The sequence below is a fragment of the Halichoerus grypus genome, chromosome 8 (genome assembly GCF_964656455.1).
Source record: "Halichoerus grypus chromosome 8, mHalGry1.hap1.1, whole genome shotgun sequence".
NCBI classification, from domain to species: Eukaryota; Metazoa; Chordata; class Mammalia; order Carnivora; family Phocidae; genus Halichoerus; species Halichoerus grypus.
In genome coordinates this window covers 128,183,335-128,210,253 of record NC_135719.1, presented here as the reverse complement: position 1 = coordinate 128,210,253, position 26,919 = coordinate 128,183,335, and the positions used below count along the sequence as shown (strand labels likewise).

The window sequence follows — 26,919 nt, the reverse complement described above, 5'->3', positions numbered from 1 at the left end:
CCTGCCGCCACAGACCTGTCCACCGATCCGTCCCTGCCACAGTGCGGCTTTGGGAGGACTCCCAAAGTAACACTCCTTTCCATTCACAGTGTACTTTACAATTTATAAATGCTTTTCAACTGATCTCCCAACAGACCAGGGGCAGGCCAGGCAGGGTCCTAACTTCCTCTGTGTGTACTGTGACTTCCTCAAGCTTCACAGCCAGAAACGCAGAACCCCGGGGCTCCTCCGTCCACAGTAGAGCTCTTTGATTTGGGCTTTCTCTTCACTGCCTTCAACTCACCTTTTTCTGTGCGGCTCTTCTCTTCAACCCCTGCTCTCAATTTCCATAGCCCCCATACCACCTTACTTCATCCTCCACAAAAACAGAACCCCGGGGCTCCTCCGTCCACAGCAGAGCTCTTTGATTTGGGCTTTCTCTTCACTGCCTTCAACTCACCTTTTTCTGTGTGGCTCTTCTCTTCGACCCCTGCTCTCAATTTCCATAGCCCCCATACCACCTTACTTCATCCTCCACAAAAACAATACTACCTTGATTATGTCCAGAAGTTGGACTTGGGAAGACATGTAACATTTTAAATTCACACTTAACTCCTCAAGTTCTTCTCCTATGAGTCCCCCATCTCTTGGTTATATATTTATGCCTGGCACTTTAAGGAACTTTGCACAAAGCTCGTTAATCAGATACAGCCTATCTACCATCCTTTGATCGTCAAGCATGTATCTGGAGAGGCATTATGGTGGTCACATCACAAGGAGTAGAAAAGGAGGTGCCTAGCCCCTAAGAATTTACAGACTGGTTGGGGAGACATGAAGAAAGAGATATAAACCATAGAAGGGGATGATACAGGGTAAGTGGCCAGTGAGTGGTAGTAGAAATCTCTATGACATTGTGAAGAGCCGAGTTGGTCAGGCAAAGGGTCCCAGAAGAAGTAACACTTGAATTAAACTTCAACACATGCTAGAATTGGGGAGAAGGTATCCAAGATAAGGGGAACAGCATAAGCAGAGCTCTGGAGACAAAATGGTACCTGGGATATTGGAGGGTCATGAGTTAGCAGGGCCTGATTCCAGCAAAGGGATCCATTAAAAGGGATGGATGCTGAGGTTAGACCAAACTGTGGCAAACTGAATGCCAGCCTAAGGATCTTAGACTTTATCCAGTAAGGATATCCTGCAAGGGGGGGTGGTGGGCATCAAAAGTGTTTTGTTGGCAGAGTGACATATGGAGCACAGAGTTTAGGGAAGATTTGTCTGTGGTCCTACAAAAGAGAGTATATTAAGGCAGGACACATGACAGAGACCATCAGAGAACAAAGAGAAATTTAATAGGGCTACACAACAGAGCGCAATACAGCTGTTGGAGCACAAGGCTCCAGAGTGCCTTTCCACAGAGCGCTGGAGCAAGGGGGAGGACACAAGAGATGCGTGTTCGCGCAGCGCTAGAATCTAGAAGAAATGATCACTCCTCTCAAGACAGCCAGGGAGTGCAACCCCTGTTCTACTTCCCTGCTTTTTCCTAACATCCTCTGCATTTGCAATTACATGTTTAACAGCTTTCTTCCCCCAAAGGATTGTAAGCATTCTGAAGCAAGGATCAGGCCTATCTTACTCATGCTGTACCCCAGCCCCTAAAAACCCTTAGAGGCTCAATAAAGTTTTCCAGTTTGCATGAGAGTGAGATTCAAGAGCCAATTAAAGGAACGGCAAAGCTGCTCTAGAGATTGAGGTAGTATGGTAGAAAGGAATGAGAAGTGTGGAAGAGACAGGAGTTTGATTTTAAATTCACTGAAGAAGGTGAAGAGTCAAAAGTAGAAAGCATCTACCCGAAGTCCCCACCTGATATGCCCTCTGAGCCCTCCCTCATCTGTGCTAAAGGTTCCCTTCAGGTAGTTAACTCCTGGTTGTCCAGTAACACAATCTCCAAATCCCTGAAACCCAGCACACAACAGATGCTAAACAAGTGGATTTAGAAGGGTGGACCCATGATGGTCTGAAGCCCATGGAAACCACAAAGGCACAATGCACTGTCAAACATGTAGCTCTGTCTATACTGGCTCAGGGACCTTGAAACTTCAAAACTATGGAGCGAAGAAGTATGCCTGGCCCCTCCTCCCCTCCCTCTACCATGGAACCAGAGATCCTGCCTTGATGACTGAAGACAAAAATGTACAAAACATCTAGACCTGCCGTGCTTTGCTTCAGGCAAGTGTCTCAGAAAAGTTTTAGCAAGGAGAATAAGCTAAATCTAACAGAGAGCCTTGAGGAAAACTTAATAAAACTCATTGTGCTCACTAAAGAGCAGGGGACAGCAAGAGAAAGAGAGGAAAATAGAGTTTGCACCTACAAGTACTTATGAACCAGAAAGAAAACAGAGACAGGACAGGAGGGTGTGAAAAGGGGCATAATGGTTCTTTATGGAGAACAGTTTGGCTCTGTCTTTAAGGGTGGTTGTAATCCCCTGAACTATTCGCTTATCCCTTGTTTGCCTTGGGAAAGTTTTTAAATGTCTTTATCACATCTACTACTTTGAGGCAGTGGGAAGAATGCAAGATGGGGGTATGATAGCACCCTGGACCTGAATCCCAGCTAAGATAATTCAGACCTGGGTGGCCTTCGGTGTGACCACGAATCACTTTAAAACCTCAACTTTCGGGGTGCCTGGGTGGCTCAGTTGGTTAAGCGTCTGCCTTCGGCTCAGGTCGTGATCCCAGGGTCCTGGGATCGAGCCCCACATCGGGCTCCCTGCTCCGTGGGAAGCCTGCTTCTCCCTCCCCCACTCCCCTGCTTGTATTCCCTCTCTCGCTGTCTCTCTCTCTCTAATAAATAAATAAAAATCTTTAAAAAAAAAAAACCAAAAAACCAAAAAACCTCAACTTCCCCATCAGCGAAATGGGAACAATGGAAACTCCCTCACTGGATTATTGTGCCAATGCAATGGCCCGTGCACATTCAGCTCGAGAAATCCACACCACGTCCCTGACACCCAGCAGACCAACAGTGTGAGTTGGCTGGTGCCTGCTTCCCCCTCTCCCTTCAGACCCACTGGGAAATTATGGGATTAAAAGAAATCACAGACACAAGCATTTTTGGATCCTCTGACCACATGCTAGGTAAATATTAACATTCTTCTTATGAACAGCAAGGTAAAGGGTCTTATTTGGATTATTCTCAAGGCAAATTAGCTGAAGCCGAGGTGTCTGGTCTGGAGCAGATAAGGTCAGATCTCGCACAGACGACCTCAAGCCTTCTCAGAGGCTCCTGTGTGGAGAAGATTAACGCCCACTGCGTGCTTCTGGGACCCCAGTGATGGAATAAATAATTCATTTCCAACCCTGTTTCTCCTCCTGCTGCCTAAATTCAGATTTAAGTTTCAAACGCTTCCATTTGTAACTATAATAACAACCAACGTCCTGGCAACCCCCCCCACCCCCCCACCACCACACCACCAAGTGGTGTCTATTCTCTCTGACTCTCCTGCAACTGGATTAGTCCCCAGGGAAGCCCGAAGACCCACACTTTAACCCTTCTCAGAGCAGACTGAATAACTAGCTCTACTTACGGCTGTTTACTCGGTATCCCTGAAGACACCGGACACTCTCCAATGAGAACCTGCATTTTAACAAAATGTCCCAGGTGAACACCTGAAGCCAGGCACCTGCCAGCTGGAAATCAGAACTAAGCTTTGTCATAAATCCATTAGCCAACATAGGCACAGGCCACCAATTGTGAAATACGAGCCACCTAATTCACTTTTGTTCCTTCAGCAGCCACCCCAAGCCTTTTTTATCCTCCCTCTAGTCCAAATAAAATAATGGAGTCAACCAGACGGTTAAATGTCCTGCTTCATTCTATCGGCAGATTATATTTCCTAGGCATTTTCTCCTCTCTGCTGTTGTTTAGATCTGATTCCTACTGGGGGATTATACAGATAGGAAATAGGGAGAATTAGATCAAATAAGGCTGAACAGACCACAGGGAGGGCCAGACCACCACTGCATGTGCAGAGCAAACTTAACTGAGGTCACACCCAGGGGAAGCTCATGTGCAGGGCCCAGCCCCAGGCTGGCAAGAGCGTATGTCATCACCACCACAGGTCCTGGGCCTCCAGCAATCACTCATGCGTAAGGGGAAGCTCTTGGGAATTTGAACGAGGGGGTGGGACTTGAGGCTGGGACACATAGGATGTTCTTACCTGTTGATAATTACCACCAGCATAGAATTGGAGTTTGAGAGTTGGGTAGACTTCCCAGAAATGGGTCCCAAAGGTGATTTGTTGGAGAAACGGGCTTTTTTAGGAACATGAGGTAGAGTCTGGTAGAGATGGAAATGCCACTTTTCTCTCCTGGTGGGAATGATAAAATGGTACCTGAGTACCTGTCATGGATGCCGTGATTGAACGTTCCCCAGGCTCCTGGGAACTAAGCCAATGTCATCATACCCCATACAGACATGGAGATAGAGGTGAAGAGTATCACTCCACCTCTATCAGCCAAGGAGAAGGAGAAGGCTTGAGTTTCACTAGGCACCTGTTTGGTTGCCTGAAGGTTACAAGCGATTCCTCAGAATTTGAGTCCCAGCTCCCCCACCTACTTCCAGAGACACGCTGCTCTCCTCTTTTGCATTCTGACTTTTTAAAGAACCAAATGGCCACACTTGCAAGATCGTGCAAGGTGACAGCCTGAAAGACTTCCTCGTCCACGGCACGGACCCCAGTCCAGCAGCAGCATGGCACCCCCCCCCAGAAGCCTGTCAGAAATGCAGCATCTCAGGCTCTAGTCTGACCCTCCCTGAGGAGAACCCGCATCTTAACAAAAGGTTCAGATGATGCATATGCACACTCAACTGTGAGACGCCTTGGCCTAAAAGCAGTTTCAGATAGGTCAAATCCAACCTTGTTGCGCAGGGGTCGCAGCGGTCCATTAAAGAGGGGGCTTTGCCCTCCACGGCTTGGTCTGCAGGCAATAACCACATCCTCCCAACCGCTGCGACTCAAGGCCCGTTCGGTTCTGCCTGCCTCACTGGCTGCCCCTGCGGCCACAGGGGGGTGTAAGGCCGGTGACAGGAGTGGTAGCTAACATCAGCAGTGACACAGGGGAAGCACCGCCTCCGAAGCGCAGACGAAATGTGCGGCTGAGAATGAGGTCAGTGTGCCAAGGGGCAGCCGCTGATTAAGCAGCAGCTAAAAAGAAAGACTCCGTGAATGAGGCAAGGCATTTGAGAAAGAGATATTTACTGAGAGCCACTCTTAAAAACACACTTGAGACGAGAGGGCTGCCTCACTCGGCTATCTATCAGTAGCAACCCATGTCAGCTCACCCAAGCAGAGGCCTGAGATCCGGCAGGAGGCAAAGACTCCGGCTGAGCACTTTTCACCTGAAGCAAGCTGTGCCTGGCATTCCCTCCATCCCGTGGACCTCATCCCTGCCTCCTTTCACATCAGTGAAGAAAGATCCCAAGATACTGATTCCCTCATTACATGGATGCCGGGATTCCAGCAGCCTTCCGTCCAGGCTCTGTGCTTCCAAATAGAACCTCTGCTGGGGCACACACTCCCCCCATGGATGCCCCCTCCTCATGCAATAGGAGCACCTGACAGCCAGAGGGACAGGGTGAAAGACACACACCCAGAGGTTCCTGATTCCTGATTAACAACCTGGTTGGCTTTGGCTTTGGATTTTTCAAAGTCTCCCATTCGGGTGCAGTTGGCTTCTGCTACACAATATCCAATCCCCAATTCCCAAAATTTGGGGTCAAATATCCAGCCTCCCCCTGAATCTCATGTGCTTTAGGAAAACCCCAGTCTCTCCCTTAATTCTGGAATTTGAGTATATGAGTCAGGTCTAAGATACCAGCGAGATCCATCCCTCTGACTACAGGATTGGGTCAGAGAGAAACATGGGACTTCAGCTGGTCCAGTTATTTGGAAGCCCCAGGATTTCTGCTGAACTCTTCTTCACTTCCATGAATCTAAAAGCAAATCACTCTGGGAATGGCTGTCTGCCATCTTGGGATCACAAGGGAAGCAGCCTGCCAAGAAGGAAGCCAACACCAAGAAAGCGAAGCCAAAAGATGGGCGAAGTGAGACAGTAGGTCTTGGTCAAATCCTTTGAGTTACTAGACTTTTCAAGAACTGAGCCCATAAATCCCCTTTGTTGTTTAAGGCAGCTGAGCTGAAAGTTCTGTTATTGGCAGCTGAAAGCACCCTAACTGACATACCAGGTAAATAAATCATTCCCTGCTGGGAAGAAAGATAATGTCTCACCAAAATTCCCTTGGCCTGGGCATATATTAGACCTTCCCAGCTCTCTGCTCCCCTCCAAATAGATTGTCAGACCAAAAAAATAAATAAATAAAATAAAAAATAATAATAAAGAAAAATAAACCTCTCAGATGAAGAAGCTGGTGAAACAAGCTACAGAAAGGAATAGAAACTTTGCTGTCCCCCCTCCTGCATCCCCAGCTCTCTGAAGCAATAACCTCAAACCAGTTTAGGTTTTTAATCCCCTTTCTTTCATTAGGAGTTTCTTCCTTCACGCCATCTAGGGATTTAAATATCAGAAGCAAAAGGTCCACCCCTCCCCCGATCCTGCGGACCTCCTCCAAGTCTCCAGTCCCTCCTTCACTATATTTAAAGCTTGTGGAGGCAGCCTTTCTTCTAATCTCAGTGCAATGCTCCCGGCTCTCGCCTAATCCCTCCACCTGTGAGATAATTGCTGGTATTTAGGAGAAAACTCAATAGTAATTATAGACTTGCACACAAAGACACAAAAAGAGGCAGATAAAACAGGAGAAAGAAAAGAGTCACAAGCCCAGAATTATCCACACTCTGACATCCATTCCAGAAGTACAAGGCGGCCAAAGGGATAAAGGCACGACTTTACAGGAAGGGGGTGCATTTCAAAATATCATGGTTTTAATGGTTCCTATACGTACACTAGAGTAAGAGAATAGGAATGTAAGCACTAAAAGGGTTTGCCATTATTTAACTATTCACAAGTCAGCCACAAATTATAAGCAAGCCTACTAAACCTGGACTCCTATTTATTATTGTCTTTATGCAACAAGAAAAGTCTCTTAATCAAGGGTGTGCCTTGTGAAGTGATGAAGAGGGGAAAAAAAGATGCTGAGATATTCTTACCCAACAATCAGAATAAAACAAAACGCTATTGAATCAGGCATCTGGCCCCACTTCCTCAACGTAGGCTAAGATCCCAACTATACTTCTAGCTTTTGGTTTACGGATGCAAAATTGAGATTAAATCCCTTAAAAAAATTATAATAAAAATTCATGTATAACAAATAGGTTTACAAGCTAAGATCAATATGGAATTTGTTTTCAACAAAATACATTGAATAGAGTCAGACACTCCCTTTTTGGTTTGCTTTATTCCTTGGAGTTGGCTAGAGCACTGTAGGTCTCCAACTTGCCTGATCACAAGAATAATTTAGACCTGCAGATTCTGTGGTTCTAAGCAGAAACTAAAAGTCTTTAGTTTCACAAGTTCCTGGGGTGATTCTTAGGACTTAGAGAAACATCACAGTAACTCTGAAGGGTTTCATTTCAAATGAAATATATGCACGTATTATAGACAAAGGAAGGGGCAGGGATCCTCTGTCTCTTAGAAACCACTGGGGCCATTTCGTTCGTTAGTTTGAAGGAAGGTAAGCTGCAGACGTCTACCAGGCCTGACACAAGACGACACAAGAACAGAACACAGCTCACCCACTGGGACAGAGACTGCCACTACATCTCCACTACCTTTCCCTGTCGTTCGGGGCACACAGCTAAATTACCTTTCCCAGCCTCCTTTGCAATCAGGTGGGATCATGGGATTGGGTTCTGGCCAATAGTAAGTGGTACACACTACTTCCAGGCTTGACCCTTTAAAAAAAAAAAAAAAATCTTTCAAGCTCCCTCGGCTTCTCCCTCTCTCTCCATCTGCCAGTGGAATGCAATAAAGGACAACATTCCAGAAAATGACAAAGCCACAGGATAGAAGGTGCCTGAATGACTGTGTGGACCAGAGACTCCTCCTCCACCACGCACCAATCTGCACTGTAAAGCGTGATGTGAATAAGACACTTGTTAGCATTAACCTCCTGGGTTTTGGGGACTGTCTGTCACAGCAATTAATCTGCGCTAACACTCACCAAGACTTCACTGTACCTCTCCATCTTATCCCGTTCCCAGCCTGCTCCCCGGACTTCAGGCTCAGGGAAACACAGACCAACTGGGACACAAGCCACAAGCAGCTGCCACAGCGTGTCAGGATAGCATCTCAACCTCACAGGAAACTACCTGCCCCTAGAAAAAGGCTCTCACATTTTAAGTATCATTTGGTACAAAGCCCAAAACAAAAGGAAAAAAGATATGAATAGCTTTTGGAATTCATTATAAAGGTGTTTTCCTCCTACCATATTGTGAGCTGCTTAAGAACAAAGACTGATTTTTATTCATTTTGTGTATCCCTTGTGCTCAGTGCTTGTTAAATTCAATTATACTTTGTTGTTATTGTCAAGAATGGAGGGAACATATTATTTATTAAAATTACAGCAAGAGCCAGACATCTTGTTAGGCACTTAACATGTGTTAGTTCACTTCTCAATTTACCACAAGTAAAACAATGTATTATTTATAAGACACTACATATAATATTATCTATACGCATTGTTAAGAATATCTTACATTAATGTATCATTATCCCCATTTTATGGAAGGGAAAACTGACATTCAATAAAACTAATTGAAGTGATGGTACGTCGTTACGTAGAATCAGCTTCAGCTTAGGGGCTCAGGCAAAGCTAAGCTTATCTTGGTCCTGCTACTAGCTCTGTAACTCGTTTTGCAACCTTGGACTTCTATTTTTTTTTTTTCTGTGAAAATGGGGGTAATGCCATACAATCACTCAGAGATTTCTTTAAAGGGACATGAGAAATAAAGTTTTTTAAAAAATTGCTTCACATAGAGGAGGAACTTGTAGAGAAACTTAAGGATCATTTCAGGCAAGATAAACCATTTCCAGGAAGGAAGAGGCACGGGCTCTTACCTCTAAAACAAACTGCCAAGCAAGGGCCAACAGAAGAGCCAGTAAACGGAAATGCAACCACTTACCTCGAGGGAGAACCGTCCACTAAATGGATGAAACAAAAAACGCATAAAAGGCTTCCAGCTACGGGGTTGGCCAGAAAGGGCATAAAGGATGTAAGAGATAAAGTGAGGCTGTGAATTCTCAGATGTATTTTTTTTCCTGTTATTTTTGGAGGAAAGCCGATGAAAACAGGAAGGGATCTGGAAAGTTGACAAAAATCATTATTCTCCACAAATTACTTTAACCTTGCCTCGTCAGTGACCTTCACACTACCACTGGTTTAATGACATTTATTTCAACAGTAGCTGATTTCACTATTAAACAGAGATGCAGAGCACAAGATAATACAACTAAATCACTCTTGTAAATATTTAATATCATTGCCTTTCTTTTTTTCCTTTTAACAAATCACTATCAAAGCTGAGCACATAATAGAAAACACATTTATTTATTCTATCCTGGAAAAAAAGCTTAGTGCTCATGCATTTTATCTATCTAGTTCTCCAAATGACTTTGACACTTGAGAGCCCTTGTGATCAAAACAGTCTAAAGGAAGGTGGTTTGGCAAAAATTTAAGAACTGATTTCATGCGTTGATCAACATCCCCCAAAAGTGCCTCGTGGAAGGACACTAAACAATCCATCAGACTCCTGGCAAACCCTAAAGTAGAAAACTATTTTTAAAAGAAAACAAAGTGGGCGTTGCCTGGGTAGCTCAGTTGGTTGAGCATCCAACTCTTGGCTTCAGCTCAGGTTGTGATCTCAGGATCCTGGGATGAGACCTGAGTTTGGCTCTGGGCTCGCTGAGCCGGGAGTCTGCTTGTCTCCCTCTGCCCCTCCCCCAATGCTTGTGCGTGCTCCCTCTTTCTCTCAAATAAATAAATCTTTAAAAAAAACAAAAATGAAGGAATGATACTGGCTTAATGATAGATTCCTACTTGAGAAAAAATGAATTTTCCTTTTTAGTTAAAAAAATTGTAAATAAAATTACTAAACTATTCTTAATGGAAGAAAGGAAGTGGAAAAATCATTAAGTAACAGTTTGAAAATTAGTCCCAAGTGAATTTCCTTACAGGCATCTACTCTTATAAACTGGCAACACGGGACAGTAAAAAGAAAAAAACAAATGGGTGTAAAAGCTTTCTGAAGTCATCTTGGCGTCACCATCTTACTCTAACCCAGAGACAAAGCAGTTGACAGGGCAAGTCCATAAGTGGTACAAAGAATTCTAAAATCTTGAAAGTCAGAGCAGTTTACTGACAGTGTCAAAATCTGGGTTGCATCCGTTCTCAGGGCAGTCACGTATTTAAGAGACATCCTTGTTTAGAATGCTCCCACCCTGGTATTTCCAGGAACTTCTGACACTGCATTATCAATAATGATCTCGCCAGCCTGTGGATGATCTATAACAAGTACCGTCATTCAGTGATGGTGACGACAAGTTGGTTGCATCGTAGACACAACTTGGTGGGAGGGAAAAGGAAATAGCGTTGGGAGTTAGAAGGTCTGGGTCCAATGCCAACAACATGACAAATTATCAGCGTGGCAACGAGCAGGACACTTCTACGCCCTCAGGATGTGTTTTGTCATCCACAAAATCACAGTGGGGTGAACTAAAGGAATTCTATGTTCCCTTTGAACTCTGAAATTATAGGCCCTAAAATTTGGGGAAGCAGATCAGCATTTTTTAATAAAGTAACTCAATGAGTTTGTTTTCTTCAGGGCTCATGTAGTTTCATCAAGTAACATGACGAAATCCCTTAGCTCTTTGTGCACACAAAAAGAGCAAACACATCCCCCAAACACCTAAAGAACACACTGGATTTACCGGGATTACTTTTTTTATTATTAGTATGGGAGGCCCTCAAGGAAGAGGCCAACAGTTCCCTCTTGCAATGGAGTTGCCCAAAGACCTCCTACTAAATGTAAAATGGAATCACAGGAAGCAAGCTGTCCATGTTACTGAACTCTTCTAAGAATTACTAACTAGCTCAGTGATTTCTAGTGCCCACTCAACAAGGATTCACTGAGTCCTTTCGACCATGAGGCAGGCAGTATTACAGGCACTGGATATATATCATGGTGACCAACACACATACTGCCCTTAATTTTGTGGAGTGTATGTTCTGATGGACTATTAATTCCTTCATGTTGCATAGTACCATTTTAATTTGCAGAGTGCTTCACCTGAATGATATCAATTATTATCCAGAACAAACCTACCAAGTAAGCATTGTACAGGCAAAGATGTGGGAGGTCAGAAAGATTAATTTGTTCCAAGTTCCCATATCTATGGTGATGACAGGATGTATTTACTATGATGCTGATAACTAATGTTTGTTGCTAATGTTTGTGATAACTACTGTTTTTTTCAATGTCAGACCCAAGCTCTAACATAAGCCTTTTATATACATTGTCTCAGTGGTTCCCAGCCACGCTGTGAAGTAGGTAGTATTTTTGTTCCCATTTTACTTATTAGGATAATAAGGCTTAACAAGGCTGTATAACTTGTAAATGTCGAGCACTAACATCACGCTCTTCTCTATCATGTTGTCTTCCAGAGCATCCGGAGCTAGTCTTCTGACACTTATCTCAGTGCTTTTTTTATACCAATTGCTGGCCCTGCATTAGAATGATTCACACCTGGATATCTGGTGTTCTAGGCTTAACTGCCACCTGGATCAATTAGTTTAGAACTGGGAATGTCACCCATCCCATAACAATTTCGGCCAAGACATTTGTAAGTGCTCATTAGTGGTCACTTGGGGAGGGTATGGCTGGCTCAGCAAACTAAGTCTCCACAACCAGATTAATAGCCCCAGGCGAATGGCCTACGACAGATGGATCAATGGCAGCCACTTCATACTGAACAGATAGCACATAAATAGGACAAAGTCCTCTGTCTTGCAATGAGAGAGCCCACAAAATCCTTAGTTGAGTCAATGATTTCCAAACACAGTACAAGTAATTCTTTCTGGGAAGAATGTCTTCCACCTATGTGTTCACTGTCTGGGGAAAAAAAAAAAAGGCATTGATAGTCAAACTCTTAGAGTGATCGGATGAATGGTCTTAGCAAGAGAGTGGACAAATAACCACAACGACTGTTAACAAGCTCCAAATTTCAAAGCAAATAAAACTTAAAGTTCCCAGTAATTTTCTCATCTTATGCTGAGTTCAGCCCTTCCTGGAGTGAAGCAGGCCATTTATCAGGAGCGTTGTTTACACACAGTAGATGGAGATCCGTTTGAGTACTTAGGTAATACAAACTGGAAGCGTTTTAACAAGACTAGTGTCTTTAAAACTGCAGTTGTTTTAACATCTGTGTTATGCATTTTACCAGGAAGCAGTAATTTCCCTATTGAAACTAATCCATCCAAAAAACTATTCCCAATCAAAACAGAAAATGTAGTTACAAAGATTCTTGAGTAAAGCCAATCCAAAAGCCTCTTTCAAATTCTAGAGGCATTACAACTTGTAATATTAGACTTGGAAAAGACTTGAGAATTATCTTGTCCCAAGTTTTTCAACTGAACACTAGTTTTAATTCTAGCTATCCTCATCCAAAATGTAAATCATAAAAAAAAAAAAAAAAAGGATTTCACATCAAATAAATTCGGGTAACTTTGAAAACTACATTTTCTTTCTCAACGATGTCATAACAAAGGCTCTGAGAAGTCCCACGGTCAAAAAATCTGTTTAATTTTGTCTTCAACCTATGTTTTGAGAACCTATTTTTCTCAGTGCTTTTTTTTTCTTGGAATATTATTAGCATTTCTCAAAATTCTTTTAGAAGTTGGCAATCTGGCTGAACACACTGTATAATATCAAGATTCTGAAAGATGACAAAACCTCCCCAAATTCACACATGCTGATATTTTCCCTTGGGGTTATTTTGAAACCAGGTGATGCACTAGTTTTAAAAAAATATAACACTTAAAACATGTCTGGTTCCTCTAGATTTAAACAATAAGCAAATGATTAGTGTGTGATTGACCTCCACAGTTCCTCCCATCAACTGAATAACACACAAGTCACTAGAGACAGGATAGTACACTACAAAAACTCACATTATGATGATCATGTTCAGAGATCTCACCAATAATTGGAAAATGTGTTTTTTCAATGCATATTTTAAACCATTTAGCAGTTCTTTTTTTTTTTTTAAGATTTTATTTATTTATTTATTTGGCGGGGAGGGGGGGGAACAAGTAGGGGGAGGAGCAGAGGGGTAGGGACAAGGAGACTCCGCCCTGAGCACAGAGCCAGACGTGGGTCTCGATCTCACAAACCTTAGCCAAAACCAAGGGTCAGACGCTTAACCGACTGTGCCACCCAGGTGCCCCACCATTTGGTAATTCTTAACAGCAACGAGGCACAACTGATCATAGTAACACATTAAATTTAGTGTAAATATTTCAAGAAAATGAGTTGAGAGATTTTCCTACCTGTCTGTTGTTTAATACCCACGTTATTTTGTTTTGAGAGAATTACAATACAAACACATCTACACCCAATAATATTGGAGGTTTGAGATCTAGTTTCGGATAGTATCAAGCCAAAGAACTGATTCTCATTTCAATAATGGATCCGCAGGCATTTGCAAGACACATTCATTAGCTTATCTTTAAGTAAATATTTTGATTGTCAGACAGCTCGTTGCAAACAAGGTTCTTTTCCAAACACTCCTGATGCGTCCAAGCCCACTTGCACACTTATTTAATAATCTGCGTCTGTGCTAAAATATGAAATCATCCTAAGAAAGTCGAAGCACAGAAAAAGCATGTTTGTTCTGCAGGCTCTTCATTTAAAAGGGCTCCAGAACATGCAGACCCCGCTCTCTTTCATCACTGCGCTACATTACCATAAAGCTTAGGAAGTGAGCTATTACACACCATCATCCCTCCTAACCGCTATCACAGAAAATCACACACTCACAAAACAGCATTGTCAGAATTAGCAACCATTTAAAAGGCAGCTGTTCTTTCACTCTTAAATAGGCTCCAAATTTCAGATCCTCTCCTTGTATGGGCTCCCTGATCTATTGCTCTTACACACATGCACGCGCACACAATGGATCCTTAGCCAAGCACATTTACAAAAAAAATTTTTTTTTCTAAATTAAAAGAATACAAGAAAATATTATTTATTAAGCAACATTTTCCCCCCTAGTACTTGCCATCATTGTTACCATCAGCTGACAAGCTTTCAACCTGCAGGGAAGCACTTGTGACAGCTCTAGGTGAAAGGGCTCTGATTTTTGCGGCGTAGGGAGAAAAAGAGCAATATCTCTTTAAGAGTCAACAGTAAATTAACTTGCCCAAAAGAGTGAAATAATTAGCAGTTAGTAGCTTATTAAAAGGATGGCAAAGGCCAAGCTGCCATCTGGAATCTCCAGTTTCTTGTGATTGTTATTATGTCAAGACGTGCAAGCTGCATTAGCTTTCATGTCACCGCCCGTGCCCCTACTTCACATGTAAATTTTAATGAAAGATACGGCACTTTTAAAAATCAGACGTCCATCAAAAAGTGTTATTAGTCTGGCTTTTTACAAAGCATATGGTCTTTTCTACCTCTGCTGTTCTACTAGCCACTAATGCCTTAGGAAAAAAAAAAAGAAAAACAAAACCCAATGATATCAATTAGATGTTCTCTTTGTGCAGAAGGAAATCCGAGTGCCATCAAAGACAGAGCAAAGCTACACCTCATGGAAGGACAACGTTTGTGACTGTTGACACACAGTAAAAACCACAATGCCTCCCTTTCGCACAAGGCTGGCCATTCTTAATGAAAATGAAAGCACTCTGGAGCCTGCCTGCTGATTACTACATGGAATATGCACAGCTTTGGAGTGCAGAATACTTATATTAAAAATAAGTAACAGAAAGTAGCAGGACAGAACCTTATGGGGGAGGATGGGTATTCTATCTCGATCCCGATGGCACTGACATGGGCATATATAGGTTAAATATTTCAGCTGTACACTTAAGAGTGTGGATTTTACATACTCTACGCTGTGTGTGCTCTCTCCCAATAAGCGAGCGAAGGAATAAATGAAAAATTCCTGCTTGCTCACATGCAAAGAATATTCTCTTCTCTGCATCCGAGAATTTAAAGGGTGGGTGATTTGAACTGAAGTATTACCTGACAGTTTCCCTTTAAGATAAATTCGTAAAATTAATTTTAAAACTCCAGATACATTAATACGTTGAACATTGAGTTTATTTAAAACTTTGGGAGGAGAGGTAACTGTTACATCCAAAAGCCATTTTCGTTTTTTTTATTTTATGTTTTTTTTTCATTTGTTTTATTATGTTATGTTAATCACCATACATCATTACTTTTGATGTAGTGTTCCATGATTCATTGTTTGCATATAACAGCCAGTGCTCCATTTTCAAACTGCTATGGACTGTCACCAAGTGTCGGAGGCCGGGCCTTTATCTGCGTGGCCAGCCCTATGCACTCAACACCTGGCTCCTGGCCCAGCACATAGTTGACTCTCTGTCAGTATTTGCTGAATGGTGAATAAACATCAATGTTACAGCAGACAATATGCTAAATTCAGATGCACAGCCCTCCTGGACTGTATTCTCTTCAGTATACCACACACGGAAGCCACATGTGAGCAAACATTCAACCATTATAAACCTGTTAATATGTATCTGGAGAAACTGTACCTATACCCAGATACACCACACTGCCCTGCACACCTGAGAAATAGACCATGGTGTATACAAGCTCAAGCACACAACGCAACACATTTGCTTGTTCTCTTATTAAATATTTTTTCCATCACGCTACCCTTCTGAATTCTCTCTTTACAAATGATGTCATAAGCATATTTCAATTTAATTCGAAGGATCCTTTACCTGTAGGTGTTATCAAAGTTAAGTTTATATGTGTCCACCTAGAGATCATAGTTGAAAATTATACATCCTCTAAGATTAACCAACTTGGTTTGATTAAAGTCTATACAAGCAGAGCACTATTCACTTTCAAGGAGAAAGTGTTTTATGATATATATCACAGATATAAATCTGTGTGTGATCGATTAGATAATTGAGGAGTAAATAAGCATGTTGCTTAGAAATCTAAGAAATATTTTCCTTTATGTGGTCGATTGGAATTTAATTGAAACATCCCATTGATCCATCATACATTTTACTAATAAATCTGCTCACATTAACATTTAAAAAAAAAAACTCCAAGAAACTGTTCTAAAAAAAAGTCCTCACTGTCCAATGAAAATTTCTAAACAAGGAAATTTAAAAAAACACTTCATATTTTTAAAGCACCATTTCAAAGACATCAATGTCAAAAACACAGAGTTGCTAAAATCAGGCAATTTTACTTCTACGTTGAAAATAAATCTATTTTCCCCCGCAGACTTTCAAAACATTAGAAGGAAAAAAAAAAAAAACCATGGAAAACAGGCTTCTTTGAAAAACAAAGTGATTTTATTCCTTGTCAAGAGGACAAACCAGTGGTGGATGAGAAACAGATGAGGCAAGAGATGGAAATGTAATATTGCCCCTATTTTATTATAATTAGATATTTATAGAGCACAGATGAGTTTATTTTCATAATTAGTAGCTGGCATTGCATTTACTAATTTGCATAAACAGTTGGCTATCAAAACAGTAACTTCTTTGCAGGGCTCTCTGGTCCTAGCAGGGACAAGAGAGGGCTCAACTCCTCAAATCAGCTTTCTTAATGTTATTACCAGCAAAATACAATCTACATGAAACCACGTTCGAGTTCATGTAGCTTGATTAGCTCTTTCCAGTTTGGCCAATATTGATTAGTTCAGCACTGGAAGGCAAATGATCAAATCTACATGGGGAAAAATACGTGCAAATAAATTGGAAGAGGTCTTTAGGTTCCGACAGATTAAAGTAGATCTTAGGGTCAACACTATCTAGTCCAGTAATAATACATTAATAAATGTAAAGCAAAAGGATAAAAAGTAAATGCCCCCCACTGCCCTTGTAATTTAAAAATCATGCCACTTCTTGGTCATTGTTGCAGTCTGTTACCTCTCTTCTTGGTCATTCTCAGCATTTGCCATACCCTCCGCAAGCATGCCTACCCTACTTTACAAAACCAACTTCACCCAACACATGGATGGGGCTTCCTGGCAGTAGTGCCAAGGGCAGGAAAGATTCCTGTGCCCCGACCACTGCTCCAGGCAAAGAGAAATTGAATCAAGCATGCTGCCAATGACTACTTCCCACTATTGACATTCAGCAAGAAATCTTGGAGGAATACCTTACTCCTTCTTCCTCAAGCCAAAGGTCAAAAGCTTGTAGCTTGTGGCCTACGGTGTGTTCATACATACATATATACATACATAAAACGAAAGATGCCATGAACTGACATTTTTAGAAAATCCACTTCTGGCTTTTCTTGAGGATCTGGTGACACTGGGCATGCATTCTTCATGGCAGCAATCAGCTGGAACAGAGTAGAGGCTGCTGCCCTCGACAGGATGTGTGCGCCCCAGTTTGCCATGGTCCCCATCACTCTCTACTGGTGATCTTACACCAGGATTTTTCTTACCTGAGATCTGCTCCTTGATGATACCTATCAGGCCCCTGTTAACAACTGATGCTGCAACACCTACCCCAAGTTCAGTTTCAAGGAAAAGTATTTGGTGACCTAACCCAGAATGGGCAATCCCTAAGTCAATAAGAAAAGGAGGATAGAAGCTAAAACACACTCAACATTTAAACAAAGACTGTCAAAATCAGGTCAAAAAAGCTGACCAAGGCGGGTTGCTGAGTACCTCCTCTGGTCAGCCACTTCCAGGTAGTCACATTTGCTTTTGGCTTGGTGTAGCCCAAAGGCCTCCTGAATGTGGTGATTATCATTATAGCCTATACATATGCACATACTTCCTGCTCGGGCTTATAGATTTCACTTTGTTTCTTTCCACTGTGGTGGGTTCACTGCTTTGCTGCTCAGCTTTAAAGAATGACAAGATCTGAGGCTTTCTTTTCTCTGACAATCTCCTAAGAATAAATCCAAAGACCTTTCCCGCTTTTATTCTGATATAATCTGTGACCATTTCCCTCTGTCACTTGTACACACAGGGCCAAGAGAAGGCCTGGGTGAGGAGAAAACTAAAACCAGAACATTTGGTCTCACTCCATGACTCACTGGGGCTTCTTTGCTCAGTTGTTTGGGGGGTAATGAGGCTAGATAAGGGGCACAGGTTGGTGTACAACTCTGGACCAAATACTGAGCTCAGTGTGGTGTGGGCGACAGAAATGGCCAAGACGCAGCCTCGTCCTTTTGGGAGAGGCTGCCTGAAACACATGAGTAAATCGGATTCGAGGCAGTTTGGCACAGGTACTCTATAACAGAAGCACAAAGTCTGGCACACCTAGGAGGCTTGGCTTTCAAGGATGACAAGGAGAGGAAGGGTGTTCCAAGGACATTCAAGAAAGAGGACAGAGCTCAGGCCAAAGACTGAAGGCAGGAAACCATAATGTGGATTCAAGCAGAGTGAGTTGTTGACTTCAGGAGACAGGGGGCTGGCAGGGGTGATACTGTGGAGTGGAAAATATTGTAGAAAATAAAGCTGGGGAGGCACATGGACAATTATACAATGAGAATCCTTCCCCCAAAGCTTTTGAACGGATGAGCTACATGATACGATTTAATTTTAATTTTGCTTTATTTTCACTTTTAGGATGATGACTGACAGCAGGCTAAGAAAGATTAGAGATTTTGAGTCCCTTCCACATGCAACCTACAAGGCTAGACACATCTGGACATTAACAAATGAATAGGTTTGTCTTCCACATACTTGCCCATCTTGTACAGTGGAGTGGCCCAATTCCCATAAAATATTAGAGAGATACATGAAGTGCGAGCTCATCTCTGAATGCAGCACTCAAGGATAGCATCAACTAGGAAATCAAATCTATGTGTGATTTCAATGGGCAGAACAAAGGGGAGGAGGAGTGGTCACAGGGGAGAGAAAGAGAATAAGTAAAGCTAGGAGATAAGGAAAGGCCCAGGAAGGTTATCCAGTATCCTATTTGGAAGCAGTTTTGCATCTAAGATTAATAGGAGAGAAGGCTGAAGGTACATAAGGCCATATTAGGGACGACTTTGAAAGTGAGATAGCTAATCCTGCACTCCATGTGGTAGACAGCAGAGCTTAAGCAGTTCTCAGTTACTGGACAGCCTGGAAGAGAATAGAGGCAGGAGGACTCATTAGGCTAGGGCAATAATCTAATAAGGGCTATGTGGGGACTGAATGAGGGTGTTAACAGTAGAGATGCACTGGACATTCCAGAGGAGAATCTCAATAAGATCTCTCAACTGTTCACCCAGGGCACAAAAAAGTTCAGGAAGGATAGAAAGCGATTCCTGGTTTTTCAAGTCTGGGTGATGAGGAGGACAGGGGCACCATGAGTTAAAATAGGGACATCACCAAGGGAAGATGATATGAAGGTTGACTTTAGACATACCGAGGTCACAGTAGTGGGATATTTATACGGACGTGTGTTACAGAGAATGCAAAGCAGCAGGCTGGAACCTGAGACAGGTCCGTGCCAGGGAAGGAGTTGGGAGGCACATCCATGAAAGGCACCCTCGGATCCAAGACAGGCAGTATGAGCAGAGGTTAGGGGCCCAGATTCTGGGTTTTATTTCCACTTAGTAGCCAACTGACACAGGCAATTTAGCTCTCTGAGCCTTGTTCTATTTATCCATAAAGCCACAGTAACACCATCACCTACGTCATACAACAGGTGTGGGGATTAAGGGCAATAAGGCATATAAAGCACAGGGCACAGTTGCTGGTACATAGGACAAGCTCAGAGGTAGTGGCAATAGCCAGAGAAAGAAAAGAAGGTATTTCTGAAAATGAGCCCGCCTGTGATGAGTGTAAAAAGAATAGGCAATCAGCCAACTCCAAAGGGGAAAGGACCAAACTGCTTCCAAGGTAGCCACACATAACTCCAAAAATCCAGAAAAGCATAAAACTCAAAAGAGAGATGGCCCATTCACAGACCCGCGTCAAATCAGCATGTTCAATAACGTTTCAGCCCCTTCTTCAACATCCTCATGCCAGAACTTGCATTGCCTATCCCTGTGATGTGCCAGTCTTTGCAGCACAGAGCTCCACGGAAACAGGGCTGGAGAGTGAGGAGGGAAGAGGGGAGAGCCGGATGCAGATACGTATTTATAATTTATCAGTTAACCTCTCCCTTCACTGCTGCACAGCGAATCTGGCTTGAGCTGTGAGCCAGGTTCTCGGGCTCGGGTCTCTGACATCTTTGATTGCAATTGTGCTCTCCCCAAATGTGTGAAGCTGAAAACCCCTTCAGGGCACTGGAGCAAGCCCACCCACTCAGCACCTCTCCTTTTCCCTGCCTACCTGGCAAAAGGTTGACTTCGGAAGTGAAAATCCAGGGTTACCTCTCTCCACGTTCTCCTTCCGATGGAATGCATTGTCATTCCCGTGTCCTCCCACAGCCCCGGTCCCACCCTTCTTAGCCCATCACCCCCAGTCAGAACATCTCCACTCCCCCAAATGCAGGAAACACAGAAGATAAAACAACAATACATGCGTATCTCCCAAATTTCACATTACATTTCAAGCAATTCACCAATCTTCTCCCTTTTCTTATCATCCTTCCCTCACAGATGTTGGCCCCAATTCCAGATGTCCTCAAGGAATAGAAACAACAGTACACCATTTCACATCTCCCCTGTTCCTTCAATACACTGACTTGGAGAGAATCTCAGACTGTCCCACGTTGAAGTAAAATAGTTCTGCATAACTAAACTTTCAGAGTCCCCCGTTCCTGCTAGAAATAGCACGCCATAATGGATAAGTCCCATCCTGGATTCAGAGGGAGGCAGGCCAACTCGGAATGATCCCCAACCACCGAACATGAAGTGCACTGAAGGGAAATGATAGCACTGGCTTTTTATTTATTTATTTTTTTAGTCATTGTTAAAAGCACTCAGTTATAGTCTGGACTGTATTCATCAGAATTGACAATTCCCCTTGGAGACATGAATATTTCAGAAGGCAGATTGATAGTTATAATGAGAAAAATAAAATCATCTCTACCTTTACTTCTACCTACAGAAATGAAGTGGAAGGTCCAATTAAGTAGAGGAAGCATGGTGTCCACCATGGAGGCGGTGAAAGAAAGAGAGAGAGAGAGAGAGAGCAGGGAGAGGAAAACATCAGCACACTGTAGACACACAAAGAAATGTAACATATGCCACAAAAACCCACAACAGTAGAGGCAACAGCACTATAGTATCTTGAGAGAGCAGCCCAAGACAAATGCACAATGTGAAGCCTAAACAAGCCAAAACAGCTTCACCAGCTGTCCCCACCAGCTTCATGTTTAAGCTTTTCCCATTCGTTTCTTCCCAGGCCCATCCCTAGAAACATGACCAAGTCTGCATGCAAAAGCACTGCATAGCCACATGTATGTGAAACTGCACACACTTCACCGATGTAAACTTGGTTTGGAAAAGTCTCAAAGAAACCAAGTTCTCCGGTATTTTCCCAATGGTGACCAAGAGTGTCACATACATGTATAAGTGGTGCACACACAACACAGGTAAGTATTTCTAGATGTATTTTCAGGCATCAGAAACCAATTCTGGAGATTCACTGGGAACCAGACAGAAATCTTTCTTTCGTGGTGAAGGAATAGGGGAAGGAAAGCAGTAGAGGTGGGAAGCAGAGTTGGTTTCTTGGGCAATCATCACAGGGCAAGAACAGAGAAGGGAGTGGAACATGGGGGAACACATGAGAGGTGGGTGATGCAGTCAAAGGACCTTCATAAAAACAGATTAAACTGCAAGTTGCAACTTAAAAACTTAGAGGCACTGACCACCCAGAAGAATTCTGCATCCTTTCTTGAAAACCTAATGAGGAATTCCCAGTATCTGTCATTCTTTCATTGCTTAAAGACTCTGTTTCTAGAAAGTTCTTGACTTAGCCCAGAGCATGCATACATGGGTGTGTGTGAATTCTCTACTCAGGTACACATCAATGCTGAGGGCCAAGAGAAGCTGAGGAGGGGGTGGGAGAGTGGGGGTGGTATACAATACAGATTCTCCACACGTTGTTCGTACTGATGGGAATGAGCCCTCCAAAATACCTGAGCTGTATCTCTGAAGGGTCCAAAATATCCAAATCAAAATTAAAGAATTCCCACCAGGCTATCCCATCTGCCTAGTCTCTATTCTATCACGGCAGCCTCATGATGCCCTCATGTCCCCAAGCCACTACAGAAGCTAGGAGGACCCCAAAAGAACAAAGGGGAGCACAAGGTGAGAAAGGATAGAAGGAGGTCTGTCATCAGGACTCCAAGGGCCTGCTTTTTCTGGTGGAACTTGCTATCAAAGTCAGGCCACCAAATTCCTTCAATTCAGAGAGCCTGGGTCGTCCTGCTTTATAGAGATGTGCTTAACTTTCTCAAACTCCCAGACACAGGCTGACATCAAGCACATCCTCTACTCATATCTGCTTCATAGTTATCTGCTGTCGGCAGATAACTTCCCTCCCCCTCACACAATAACAACGAGGTTTCATCCCAGTCTCTTCCAGAGCTCCATCTAACACTGGCAAACTCACCCGACCTCCTGCCTCCAACTCTTTTTTGACACTTACTCTATACCAGACCGTATCTTCAATGAAAGTCTCAAGTCCACATCGTGGATCTTGGCTCAGGTCTGGGGGATTCAATTCTACTGGGAAGGTATGCTTCCTCCCTACACTGTCTTATCAAGTCAGGATGCCCTCAACTGCCCACCTCCACAGCTCCCTGGACATCATAAGCAAACTTCTCTCAGCCCTGGGTGGTTTCTTGATCTGAACATACTCCCCTTTATGGCAACACTGTCTGATAGGTCCAGTGTAAGGGAATAGGGAAGGGGAGCGACGCTTCAGGATTGTCGCACCCTCCTCAAAAGATCAAGAAAACCCAGAAAACATAGATGGACCCTGCCTTGCCCTTTTCTTTGGTCCTCCAAAAGAGGCACCAAAGTCCCGTGTGTTTTTTGAAAAGAAACAGACAAGAGAAATTAAAGTACAAGCTTTGGGTGTCAGGGCAAGGCAGGTAGACCAATCTTGCAATCATCTCAAGGCTCAGAAGAAACACAATAGTAGCAATTGAACAGTGAAGGAAAAGACAATTTTAAGTAGGCTCAGTTCTCGAATCCTGATTTAGGCTGATGATGTGGAAAATTTTTATTTAGGAGAAAAAGGCTCCATTCACAGCCCACCCTGTGCTTAGCTGAGCTGAATTTCCTGCACAGCTCATTCCCTGCATATTTGAATATTTTAGGTTGCAGATGCTGAATTTACAGATCTTTATATGCAGTTTTCTTCAGGGTGTATAATGAGTTAGAATCCTGCCACGAAGACATTAGCATGTTCTTTCGGTGGTTTTTGCTTTTATATAAAACTGAAAATAGTCAAACCCCCAAGGGCTTCCATTGACCATGTGGGGCTGAAAGTCATTACAATGGGCAGTGAGATGGAGGGGAAGACAAAAAGCAAACCTTTACTCAGAGTGAAATTCAGGGAGAAGCCCAGCTCCTCTCCCCCAACCACGCGGGGCCCAGCATGGGGCCCGGGGAGGAGCAGGAGGAAGTTAACCGCTCTGTTGCTCGGAAATTAGCTTCATTCACCCCCATTATCGACGCCGTCATGCCTTGTTTCATGCTTTTCTCTTGGAGGCAGCCCAGCAGGGCCAGCGCCCGGGATGACAAATGGTGGTGCAGAATGGACAAGCCAAGGGGATGATGGGGACAGGAAACCAAGATGCATCGGGAAAGGTACCCCCCACCCCAGGGTGGCCCTGCTGCAGGAGGACCAGGCAGCAGGCGGGCTGCCAGCAACAATGAGGCTCTGAGCGACCAGCCAGAGGCACAAAGGCAAGCAATTCAGGGCAGCTGCAGTGCCGCAAGCACGAAGCACCTACCTTGTTCACTCATCATGAGGTGGGAGAGGCCTTGAGGAAGGAAAAGAGGGGGGACGGGGGTGAGGAGGGGAAGGGGAAGGAAAAAAGAAAGAAGACACAGTTAAAATTCCCAACGCAATGCAATTGTCTCTTAGTTGTCAAGTGCAAGGAGGAGTGGCAGGGCCTTTGCACGTACTCAGGAGCATGCAACCGAGGCTGAGAAGCCGGGCAGCACAGCAGCGGGCCTCCAGTTGAAGGACAGCCTTCTGTTTGCTGGACTGCTCTGGGCCTCATCATGAGAGCCTTCCTCTCTCCACACTGTTCCACACAACGCTTAGGATGTGAAATAAATCTATTAAAGATTAGGTCCCTCGGGAAGGAGACTCAAGAGGCCAGGCCGAGCACGTTTCCTTCTTTCTTTCAAATGGCTTTTTACAGTAATACATGGTCACTGTAGCAACTTTGGAAAATTTAGAAACGAAAAAAGAAAACTCTGTTGTAATCCACCATCCAGAGGTTCCTGCCCAATTTTATTTTCTAGATACTATATTCTCTTCTCCAAAAATGGAGTCATGCTGGACATACTAAATGAGTTCCTGCTTGCAAGCGTTCCTCAGACAACGTGAAACTACTTCCCCTCTTGCCTTTGTCTTAGCCCAGGGACAACCACCACCCCTGCCCTCCATTGCTTCCCCACCACCATCTTGTTTTAGAAGGTCGCTGGCCCTTGATGAGGGAGGCCCAGCCCAGCACTGAATGGGTTAAAGAAGGTACACAAAGTCCCAAAGAACAAACAGCACAACCTCTGGCTATGTTCTTAAGGAAGTCAAACAAGGCTATTAAGAGCTCATTACTTCAGAGGAAGCATAAGCTCTGATAAATCTATTAAAAGAAAAGATTTCCAACCAGTAACCAACAGCATCAGTTTGCTCTCCCATTGCTTTTATTATTACTGGAGATATTTGACAAACTCCAGATCACCCCAGAGAACCTTTACCCAGAGTGAAATTCAGGGATATACAGGATTAATAAAGGAGAAAAATCTCTGAAGTATAGAAATCCCCAAATGTTTTTGGAGATTACTAGAGATTTAGAAAAGTAATCAGAGGCGAAATATGGGTCAAGCAACGGACTTTTAAAAAAATCAATGAGATATTAAATACATAGATACATGTGCCATAAATGTTATGGAATCTAGTTTTTAAACAAATTTCATTAAACTATAATCACATTTTAAATGTACATTTCTGGCATTCATTTCTCGAGGCCCCAGATTAATACTCACGGAGGAATGGAAGCATGCCAAAGTAAGTCGTTCTCATGATTTGTTTAGTTTAAAAAATAATTTTTGGCCTTTTGGGGAAAAAATAATAGGGAGAGAGAACAAAGGGTCCTACGTTTGGCTAAGAGAAACCTTGGCAGAAGTCACTATTCCAGGGCGCCTGGGTGGCTCAGTCATTAAGCGTCTGCCTTCGGCTCAGGTCATGATCCCAGGGTCCTGGGATTGAGCCCCGCATCGGGCTCCCTGCTCAGCGGGAAGCCTGCTTCTCCTTCTCCCACTTCCCCTGCTTGTGTTCCTGCTCTCGCTAACTCTCTCTCTGTCAAATAAATAAATAAAATCTTTAAAAAAAAAAAAAGTCACTATTCCTAAAATGTCTGGTATTTCTGGACCAAGCCAGAGCCTTCAGCATCCAGATCAAGAGCACTAAAGGAGAGAGCCTGGGGCATGCAGGTGGGGTACATGGAAGGGTGACTAATTCACAGGAGGGTCGTAAGAATTAAGAAATGAGAATAAGAAGATCCAAGGAGATACCTAAGAGTAAAAGAAGGGGTTAAAAATGAAAAGAAATGTACCCCTGAAACAAATAATACATTATATGTTAATATAAATAAATAAATAAATAAGAAAGGAAAAAAAATAATACTGTATTATATATTTGCAAGCTGCTAAGAAAGGACAGCTTAAATGTTCTCACCACGAAAAAGAAATGGTAATTATATGACCGGATGGAGGTGGGTAACTAATGTTATGGTGGTAATCATTCTGCAGTATTTAAATGTATGAAATCAACATCTTGTACACCTTAAACTTACACCATGTTATACATCAATTCTATCTACATACAGCTGGGGGGAGGGAAGTTTACTTTTTTTTTTTTTTCAAATTCAAAAATGAAAGGACAAACATTTCACACTTTCAGTGAAAGATGTTTAACAGCTCAGACAAGAAGTAGAAGAGAAGTGGTATAGTCTTTTCTTTTTTTGACTCAGAGATTTCAAAAAATGTGCTGAATGAAGAGTAAATAGGATAATTGGCATAAGGGGTATTGGAAGCCCTGGAGAAGGCACTACAGGTGGGCCCCATCTATGTGCTGCATGTGTTTCTTTAAAGCAGCATTTCCCAAAGTGTATTTCACTGACCACCTACATCAACCACCTGGGGATGCCTATTAACAATGAAGATCCTGGGCCCCAACCAAGGAATCTAATAAATTAGAATCTTGGGGAGGAGTTTGGGGAAAGATCTGAATTTTAAGCAAGTTACCCAAGTGATTCCCATGCTCACTAGAATTTGAGTGGTATATAAATCAAATTTTGGTAAATTAAATTTTATGATGAATGCGCTAAGAGGAATTGGATATTTAATGGAACCCGGCAGTGGATCCTTTTGTAAAAGAAGGAATTCTTTTAAAATGCAAATAACCCACCACCTGTGTTTTTTCAATTCAAATATATACTTACCAGGCTTTATTAAGCTACATATGTAGTTGCAGTATTGCAACTCGAATCTTCATATTCTTCAACTTATGAAAATCTTAAATAGAAATATCAAGCCAAGAATGCAGATCTGGGATCCTGATGTTAAAACTGGCTTGG

The 26,919-nt window shown here is 43.0% G+C and overlaps 1 protein-coding gene across 23 annotated transcripts in view; it reads right to left on the bottom strand.

Moving 5' to 3' along the window:
- The window catches only part of NRXN3 (neurexin 3), a 1,523,557-nt gene that overhangs the window by 1,384,949 nt on the left and 111,689 nt on the right, over positions 1-26,919 (bottom strand). For 16 of the 23 annotated variants that reach the window (XR_013440795.1, XR_013440796.1, XM_078054031.1 and 13 more), the window contains exons 4-5: positions 24,064-24,093; positions 21,186-21,197 (exon numbers count right to left, since the gene is read on the bottom strand). Coding sequence is in view for 21 of the 23 variants with exons in the window: in XM_078054031.1 (XP_077910157.1) it covers positions 21,186-21,197; positions 24,064-24,093 (42 nt within the window). In the remaining 2 variants the exon portion in view is untranslated. The remainder of the gene's footprint in view (positions 1-21,185; positions 21,198-24,063; positions 24,094-26,919) is intronic. The other 7 variants (XM_078054024.1, XM_078054042.1, XM_078054035.1 and 4 more) reach the window with 1 other exon arrangement.